Source organism: Dendroctonus ponderosae, unplaced genomic scaffold (assembly GCF_020466585.1).
Source record: "Dendroctonus ponderosae isolate FM_Combo_2020 unplaced genomic scaffold, Dpon_F_20191213v2 Dpon_F_20191213_3, whole genome shotgun sequence".
NCBI lineage: Eukaryota > Metazoa > Arthropoda > Insecta > Coleoptera > Curculionidae > Dendroctonus > Dendroctonus ponderosae.
This window is the reverse complement of record NW_026018508.1, coordinates 234,189-244,776: the sequence shown is the minus strand read 5'-3', so window position 1 is coordinate 244,776 and position 10,588 is coordinate 234,189. Positions and strand designations below refer to the sequence as shown.

General features: G+C 34.9%; 1 protein-coding gene across 4 annotated transcripts in view; it reads left to right on the top strand.

Moving 5' to 3' along the window:
• LOC109542504 (tachykinin-like peptides receptor 86C) overlaps positions 1-10,588 on the top strand; it is a 183,591-nt gene that overhangs the window by 70,492 nt on the left and 102,511 nt on the right. For all 4 annotated transcript variants that reach the window (XM_048665277.1, XM_048665279.1, XM_048665276.1 and 1 more), the window contains one exon: positions 1,223-1,357. In XM_048665277.1, coding sequence (XP_048521234.1) covers positions 1,223-1,357 — 135 coding nt within the window. The remainder of the gene's footprint in view (positions 1-1,222; positions 1,358-10,588) is intronic.

The following is a 10,588-nucleotide window of genomic DNA, read 5'->3' as shown; positions in this document are numbered from 1 at the left end:
GAGCACACCTCGGTTGTGTTGCTGCGTTATCGAAAATTTTATCCTGAACTGTTAAGTTGCCATAACGTGTGGCCGTTAAAAATAGCATTTATGATACAGCACAGGGCTGATTAAGTATTAAAACGATTTTTGATGGCAAAGCCGAAGAAAATGCAATCTTAATTAGTAGTATTGTCGGAGCTTGCTATTGGCTGTAAATATTTAGAACATTTGACGTATAAATTAGTTAACAGGAGAACAGCGAAGATAAAATGGGGACCCAAAAAATAATTGCAATGATTAAGTGCGTCGGCCAACAAGTAAGTAAAGTCAGCAAGTGAATCGATCTTCTGTTAAGATTTTAAGACTATGGAAAGTTGGTGGTGTCCTGGATTTCTTCCCGAGGAAGCTGGGAAAACGGTAGCCGAAGAAGTGCGAAATTCCGCAGGATTTATGGTCTGAATAGTGCGATTTTGTCGGTTTATCGCGGTTAATCCTCTCGGTCCTTTTCTGACCAGAGGAACTTTGGCACATTTCAGCTAATTCAATAAACCGGTGTGTCATTCTACGGAGTGATCCAGTTTTTCGACATGTTTTGCTTTTGGACTTTTAGAGAGCAGGAGACTTTCGTGGGGACTTTAGATGGTGGCAGGCAGTGGTTTACCGAGTGACGAGGTGTGGTTTTTGTGTTGCCATCTGCACGGGCTTGTGATTTGTGGGGCCTTTTGAAGTTTACCGCCTAAATTAAAAATTGTGTACGTCAAATTTATTAAACAACCAGAAATTTAATTTACTTACATACTGCTAGTGTATATCCAGGGTAAAAAGCACAACCGATGAATGATTGATCTATTTGATTTGATGGAATTAGATAATAACAAATCATAAGACTTTGCAGTTAAAAACAATATTTAAATAATCCTGATAAATGCAGAGGATATGGAGTTAATACTAAAGTTAGTTTTCTGGAAGTAATGTCGAGATGAACTTAGGGCATTACTTCTGAAAACTGCTTGCAGCATTGTTTCAAAAAACACAGGTGTAATTTATGAGGTAAAATTCAGGCAATATAATATTTCCTTGTTTAATATTCAGAAAGTTATTCCAAACTGCCACACCAATTTAAGGGAGGAAGAACTTCAATGATTGTGATATTTTCTAGCTGACCCCCCCTAAAAACTTTTCGAACTAGGGTAATTATAGACTAGACAATTACAGTTGCAAATATGTATAATTTTTTCAGATATCTGGCAATAGTACATCCGTTGCATCCAAGAATGTCCAAGACTTCCTCTCTCATCACTATTTTCTTTATTTGGACTGCCAGTATGGTATTTGCTGTGCCGTGTCTAATGTATTCAACAACATTTATCTACAGGTAATATTTAGAAATATAAAAAATTCAACTTTAATTTCAGAATTATAATTATTTACATTAACATGGTGAATAAAGTCAGTTCTTTCAAAGTCTTACGGGAAAGTTCGTTCGTTCATTCATCAAGGGCGTCAAACGAGATAGAATTCAGAGTGTGCAATATTTTCAGAAAAAAATTCGTTGAGAAATTAATTTTAGTCGAAAGAGTTGACATTTATGATGACTGTAAAGCCGAACAGGCTATTTTCTAAGTAAAGTATTATCAGTCAAAAAATTGTCTAGTACATTGAAGGTCGAATACTCGAAGAATGTATTTTTTGCGTATAGGGGCTATTTAATTGTGCTTTTGATCCAAGTGGCTTTCTTTGTGTGTATATGATAAATATCTTAATGTTTCATTGGAGCTAAATGACGACCATCTCTATATTTAATCGAATAATTTTGTTTGTTAGAATGGGCCTTCAGCTCTAAAGTACCGTTCTTTCATTACTAAGTCATGCTCTTAGTGTAGAGACAATTTTCAAATTGTAATAAAAAAAAATACATATTTAATTGCGTTCATAACCGTGGGTTTGAACTAAGGTCAAAATCCGCATTGAACGGTACTTATTGTGTTTATTTTTCTATTGCTGTCTCAGAATGATCCCTTTCACTTTAACTTAGTTAATTAAGTTAGACAACGCTGTTTTTAGTTAATACAAGCGCTCGGAAAAGTGACCTGTTTGATCCGAAGAAAATATAATTGCGCTATAATTTCAAAAAAGCCGTTATTTAAAACACTCCTCATAAAATCAACAAATCTGAACATGCGGGCAGCGTAAATGCTATCACAGAAAACCTACAACCAAGGTTGCCATCTACGTTCACAAAATGGAATGCTGTTCGGATCCAGAGATCCGAAAATAAACTAATCCCCGATTTTTATGGCGCTGGATGGAATTATATCAGGCGGGTGCTGGGCGCTGAAATTCCCTAGCGGGAATCGATTGGCTAAAATAATTTGTTTGGAATTCGAAATGTGGCAGAAACAGTTCAAAATCTAAATCTGTAGTGCAAGATCACTTGCAGCCTATGCAGGTTTATGCATTTTGGTCTGGATTTTGCGCTATTGTAATATTTGATAACAGCCACGATTACCTGCAAAGACAACAAAAAAATAGTTCGAAACGGAAAGTTAACAGTTTTACATATAAAAAGAGTCTTCTGCAGAGAGCATCGTTCGTAAAAGTATAAAATGTTAGTTTAAATTATTTATAGAAAATTATAAAACCTGAAAATTGCAATTTACATGATATTACTAAATACGAAACGCCGCAAAGTGTAATGCGAATTTAAGTAGTTTAAATCATGTCGAATGACAATAATTTGGTGGAATGTTTGCTAAATTGGGCATAGACAGATAATGAAGCTGTAAAAGACAGAATGGAAACCCAATTTCTTATTATTTAAATTTATTTAAAAACTTTGTCGATACTACTGAAATAATTGTTCCCACCGACTCTAAGTTTATTGATAACTTCAAAAAAGTAGATTAATATGTGCAAGAACTGGGAATACATTTAGTACGTAAATCAAAAACATTTTTTCTGGAAAGAGGTTTGCACCCGTCATTATTTACCTACTTCAAATTGCGCTCGATCGGATTAAGTAATTTTACCCATGTTTAAATAATAATAATATAGGCATGGGTAAAACAATGCTTAACTACAAGATCATTAAGGATACATATGGAGCAGAACCTGCGACCTGTGGATCATCTCTTACAGCAGACAAGAAGGATTATTAAACTAAAAAATTGTAGAATTTTCTTACTTAATTGTAACTAACGCACAATTTTATTAATGAATCCACCAAATCTAAATTCAAAATCATTAACTTCCTTATAACCGACACAACAAAGTCAATTAACAGCCCCACAAAGGTAATCCAATATATAACTATAATGTGTGTCAAGTTTTACCCCCAGAAGTTATGAGACGCATAATGCAACATAGCAATGAATCGGCGGGAGAATTTTTCAAACAAATTAAAAATAACAATATTAAAAAAATTGCAAATCTAAAACAAAAACAGCAACCGAGAAATACAAAGCATTGTAACCGAGATTGGGTAGAAAAGTTAACCCAGGAAAGCATACCCAATGATGTCAATAATATTTCGAATTTGGGGCAAAACTTTGCGATCCCTATTGCAAACTCAAGTCAGCTTCCACTGAAGGACCTTATTGATAATGTAGAAGTTGCTTTGACTCGTTTGCCAACTACCACAAAAAAAACTTTAAAAGTAGCCTATACAATTCTAAACTAAACATAAACCAAACCTTGGTAATTAAAGAACTTAGAAAAACAACATATTTCTTAAAAAAACCACCCTGAAATCTTTGTATTGAAACCGGCTAAAACCAACAAACCTCAACGACCGCACAACATACCGAGAAATGAAAAACGACCCGACCAACATATTTGAAAGGAAAAATAATGAGCTGGTTATTGAATGGGAAGGAAAAGAGTTCGTATCACCCAACCAAGCCAAAAATCTCAAGATCCACAATTCCCTCGCATGCACGGCCTTCCTAAGCTGCAAAACTGCACTCAATCACCTTTTGAAAGACAAACATTCTTAATAATGTAATAAATGACAACGCATATTACGTAAAAGACTCGTGGCACTTTAAGGATAAACTTAACAACATATTTATTCCTGAAAATCATATTCTAGTATCACTTGACGTTGTATCACAGTATACAAATATACCACTTGAATTAGCGTTGGAAACAATAACATAAAAATGAAATTGAATTAAGAGATTCACAGATATTCCACTCAACGAATTTTTGGAAGCTACCAAATTAACCCTAACATCTACCTATTTCCTTTTTAACAACAACTATTACTAACAGATAGAAGGCTGTGCAATGGGGTCATCTATATCTAGTGTCGTCGACCAGCTGGTCTTGGAACAACTGGAACCGTCAGTAATTAATAAACTAAGCTTCAAATTGCCCTCCTTTTTCAGGTATGTGGATGATTGAATATTAGCCATTCTACAGACCGAAAAAGAAGATATTTTATCCTGTTTTAATTCATATCCTCCTAAACTGAAATTTACAATTGAAATCGAAGGAAACGACAAAATCAACTTTTTAGACGTAACTTTAATCCGATCAAAAACATAATTAAAACTATCTGGTATACGAAGCAAACATGGTCGAACAAGTATTTAAATTTCAAATCTCAGCACTCTTTCTGTAAAAAAAAATCCGTTGTAATGGGCATTGTAGATCGAGCTATCACACTTACAGATCCTGAGTTTCGACACAGCACAATAGAAAAAGCAGAACAAGTTTTATTAACAAACGATTGCCCACCGGCCATGATTAGCAAAATTTTTAAAAACAGAATATACAAATTTTACAATAATGAACAAAATAAAAAGTCTAAAACTAAACCTGATCAATATCTAACAATCCGTTATATTCCAAACCTCTTAGAAAATGTACAGAATATCTTTCGGAAAAAAAACATGATGGTACACCTTAAAGGATATGACGTTCCGAACTATAACTACACCAAACTTAAAGACAAAATAAAATACACACGTAAATCCAACGTAGTTTATGAAATTCCATGCAATAATTGTGACGGAAAATATATAGGACAAACCAGTCAACTCCTTAAAAACAGATTAAATGGGCATAAGGATCAGGAAAATAAGACAGCTCTAGCAAAGCATATTATCGAAACAGGACACACCTTCAATTACACAGAAACTAAAGTCTTAAAATCGGAATTCAATACAAGGAAGCGGAAACTTTACGAAACAATTGAAATAATTAAAAATGTCAACGGCATTAACTTCAAAGCAGACACTAAGCATTTAAGCATTATTTGCAATGCCATTCTAGCTTAATTAGATTTTATTTATATATTTAAAATTAAAAAAATGCAATAAAGTAAAATAAGTTGACTTTTCCTGGTTGTCTCCAGTCAGAATCAAACATTCACCTGTGCAAATAGTTCAGTCGACATTATCTCTTAGCATGGAGAGACCAGAAATTTTATTTTAATATTTTAAATTCGAAAAAATTCTAACGTGTGACCAAAAAAATTAATTTGTGTACCGTGACATGTGTTTTGGATTGTTTTTGTGCTGACGTAGAATCGTGTCTTAATTAATTTATGTGAGTGAAATATCTGCTCTTTAGTGATTTTTAACCTTGGTATAAATATTAGGAGTTTGTAATAATAATAGCAAAAATATGCTGTTCAAGAACAATAGGCCTGTTAGAGATAGACTTTGCTTTCTCGTTTTCCTTACAGTATCTGTAACTCTGAGGAAGGCAGCAGATCACTGCCAAAACGTTGGAAAATAAAGAAGTTTAATATTTTGGATATGGGTGTACAGCTTAAACCCAAATTTCCCAATTAAGACGACATCCCCAAGAATTTATAAATTAACAATAATGTTCTAAATATGAAATTTATTTGTCATGTCCTTTAGGAGTGATTTAACAGACGACTAACTCGAACGTACTAAAAAGCTAACTAAAACGGAAAAAAAGTATTGACATCATTACTGTTTTTTCTATTAGCGCTCCACATGTTATCTACAAAATGTAAATTAAATGGAAATATCCTAAACAAAACTGAAATTCGATTTGAGCATTTCCAAGTACTTTGGCGGACATTAGCTTGCACCCCCGTCGAATTTTGGATGGCAACTAACTCTGTTTTCCGGTATTAATCAATTTGCTTCCCAAGTATTCGCGAAAGAAATAGTTCATAGGTGTGAAACGCGGACACTTTTCACACTGTTCAAGGTGTCCCCTACTACTAATCAGCAGCCTGGAAGTAGATTTCCCAGATATTCGCTTACAAAATACGCAGGCGCAACGTCTTGTTGAATTCAGATGTTTTGTTTGAAGGCATCGGCTTCATTCGGGCGAAAAACAGAGTAACCCAATCTGAAACTAGTTCTTTACTTGATCACCAACAATTTCTTGCATGCTTGCTAATGTATTCAATAATTCAAACAAATGTGAGGTTAAAACAATTAATTGACAATATTTCGAAAACTAAACAATTTTGGAATAGACAACTTTACACAAACTTACCCTTAATTTTAATACTGAATAAGATAGAATGATCAAAAATGGGGGTTCCAAATTGAAAAAAATGATTTAGGGCGATTTTCTCATCGTCACTTTGAAACTATTTTTTTAACACTTTGTATTAATAGTTATCAAAATGTTGTCAAAATTCCATTAAAATAAGTCCTTTTCAACAAGAAATACGACTCTAATTACCCTGACAAGAAGACTCAAGAGGGTAAAGCCTTTTGAGCTATGTGAGTGACTATGTCAGTGCAGAAGCAGAACATTGTGCGGTTTTCTGCTACACGGTAATTAGTGTAGCTATGTCACTAGACCACCAGACTCTAAGGTACACTAGTGAGTAGGACCTTAGTTTGAAATTGTATCCATAGTTAAGTTAGGTTAGAACTGAATTACTCATTGATCAACTTTGATCAGATCGTAATGATAGTAAATGTCCTACGGGGAGTTTAATAAATAATAAAAAATAAAAAATTAAGTAGAGCATATTGCCTCATACGAAAAATGACTCAATTATCTAAAAATCAGTCGAAGAAGATGCCATTGTGTCTATTCAAATTAAAAGCAAATCTCTGGCTTCCGACAAACTGCCAGGATACAATTGCTTATTCAGCTGTTAGGGGCTCGCAAGTTGTAGATTTTTCCATCTCACCCTAAAAATATCACATGTAAACCGAGAAGAAGTTAGAACTTTTGAATATTGAAGCTGGGTCTGCGATGGATCAAGACTGGTGACGTGCCTACGGACCGCTGTATGACTTATGACCGGCATGACAAAGACAGAGCCATGACAAAGTGCAAATAGTCGAACATATCGGTGGTGTTTAAATCGCTCCAAACATTTTAGCGGTTAAAGTGAGTATTTAAGTACCTTTGTTGCAAAATCCAAAATACCAAGATTAAAATAAGTGATCAATGATGATCATACTGCAATTGGAAATACAGAGAACATTCCAAGTAATTCCATGCAAACTAGAAGTAATTCACTGGGATCAAAAAACGTAATGATGTATGACATTGAAAAACGTACAGCAGGCCAAAATAAAACCATCGGCAAAACCCACAGCAAGCCAAAGTATAGATCTCTATACAGATAAAGATGCGAGCACCAACATACCAGGCAATCTAATATGTTTCAAGTAACGCAGTTGGAAATCACAAACGATGAGGAAGCGTTTAATAGCGAAAATAATGTTTTATGCCAAGAACGTCAACAACGCGCACACCACCCCTGGATCTGGAACACCACCCCTGGATCTGGAACACCACAACCAACGTTAGACACCTCTCAATTGGAGCAAAGTGCGGTAGGACAAGCAGACAAACAACAAGAAAATGCAAACAAGCGCAACAGGTCAGACGATAGCCCTGACACAAATTTATTTAAATGACGTTGCGAAGAAACAAATCAAGGGATAAACACCAGTACGAATTTACAACATAGCTACACAGAAAATAACAAAAAATCTGATTTTTATATTACATCAACAGAGAAAATTATTAACGACGTTTTCTCATCTTTGGATCAAATTGAACAGTCAACACACATATAAGAAAATGGTATCATTTCATATAACGAATAATACAAAAGAAATATAAGGTCAGATGGCTCAGCCATCCATATAGGTTTAACACTTCTGGTCTGGAATATGGCTAAAATGCAAACGGAGCAATGCATCTTTGCAACATCAAGCTGCACCAGAGGTTCTGAAATAGAAAGAAACGCAAGCCAAGTGAGTAAATATAAATATACAGCAACCGAATACTCGGTTGTAGTTAATACTACCAACTATTCAGAATCCCTGAGAAAACCGAAGGAAATTGAAAAGTGGACAATCCCTCAAACAACCAAAAGACATGAGACAGTAATCAGTATAGATAGCGTCAAGGATTCAAAAAAAGTGATATCACAACTTAAGAAGACGATCGCTCCTGGAGACGTGACGGGAGGTTTTAAAGGTATTAGACATCTAAATAGCGGAACAGTCATAGTCGAAAATCATACATCGTGTTAACAAAGCAAACTGTCACAGTGTCACAAATGTTAAAAAACAAGTGAAAAACTAAATGTAAAGAAATTGTTGAAAATAATCCCATGTTTGTGTTAACAGGAATCGAGAAAGGTTTTTCAGACAACGAATTTTTAGAAGAATTCTAACGTCTAAATCCTGAAATAAAAACTGAACTGGGACCAAATGTTGCAGTAGATATAAAATACTTGTAACAAAAGCATTCCGAAACACATTGGAAGAAAATTGGATACTGCAAGAGCCAGCCAATATCGCAAAAGGGTTCTTAAAAAAACAAAATGTTAATTTTGACATGGTCAAAGTATTCGTTTAGGAACATTTAAATATGGCAATATGTTTCAAATGCAGTGGCTTCGATCATGTTGCTAAGTAGCAATGAAATCACGCCATGTCATACATGCGGAGGCGAGCACGGAAGTATGGAATGGCAAAGCTTAACTTTAAAGTGTCCCAATTGTAAAAAAATGAAATACAAAAAATAGAAAGTCAACAATCTTCCAGAGATAACAACTGCCCTGTATACAAACGACGAGTGGAAAGACATAGAAACCAGATAAATTATGGGAGTAATTATGGATGAGAACTTGGATTTCGCAAATGTGCCAGGCGCTGAATATGAATTCTGTGATAATATCAGAGAATTCATACTTTTACTATACTGCCGTAAGAAAAGTACAAAAAAATACTTGGACGCCTCTTTAAATATCTCCATAATGTATAGAATGTACAAAGATATTTGCAATTCCAACAGTTCAGTACCAGTTACGTTGGAGAAATATAGACAATTTTCAAGGAATATAATTTAGATTTTTTTAGAAAGAAGACCAATGCATCAAATGCCTGGCACAGAAATATTTATCCGACGAAGAGCAAAAAGCAAATGAACTAGAACACAATACGCATCTGGGGGCTGCCAGAAGAGCTCGCGACATTGACAAATCTTTAGCAAAGGAAGACCAGAGCATATTATCTTTCAACTTTGATCTTCAGGCAGTGCTCACTACACCAAAAAGTTCTGCAGGGCAAATTTTTTACTTAAAGAAGCTGACAGCGTGTTATTTAACCGTATATATATATGGGGAAATCAGGATATGAGATGTTATCCTTGGGATGAGACACAAGGTAAACGAGGGGCGAATGAGATTGCATCATGCATTTACGATTTTATTATGTCACACCATGATCACACTGCAGTGCCCATGATGTCGGACGGGTGCGGCGGCCAGCAACAAAAAATCTCTAAGTTTGCATCTATGTGTCTCCAACTTTGCATGAACCATCCAGCATTAAAAACAGTAGACCATCAATTCTTTCAGACTGGGCATACCGAAATGGAGTGTGATTCCATACACTCTAAAATCTAAAAGGGAGCWAAGCACGTCCCAGTTTATACGCCTGAGGAATCGGCACAAGTGATTAGAGATTCGAGAATAACGCCTCAGTTATAATAAGCCTTTAACTTTTCAGCAAGTTTATTCAATTTTAACCAGATTCACTGGAGAAGAGTTTGCTGCCTCCGTTACATTAAGGGGCAGCAGTCAAAAGTATTTTTATAAGACAGGCTATCCTGAAGAGTTTATTGAAATAGATTGTTCCAACTCTACAGAAAGTAGGGGTCGTCCAAAGCAAATAGTGATAAGCAACGCTTATACAAGTCCACGACCTATTTGTGAGGCTCAGACGAAAGATTTACAAAAAATGTGCAAAAACTTTACCATACCCAAAGCATACCATAATTTTTATCAAGCTTTGAAAACAAACAAACATATTCGGGGTAATTTACCAGAACCAGATGATGAGGAAAGCGACATTGATACATCATAAACACGGAGCTTATTATTTCAGATTTTTTGGTAGTTTTTGTATTATTTTTTTAATCAGAATTTTGTCCAATTTGCACACTTACTGTAAGCTATCTAGAAATATCTATGCTTATTTAATGCATTCATGTTCATTACTGACGAAAAAGTAAAAAATTATGTGTATTAAAACAGCACCAACAACATACAAACAACTCACCTAAATGACGGAAAGTCGGCATGTCTACTCATGGACATCAACAAGGCTTTTGATAGTGTCTGGCATAGGGG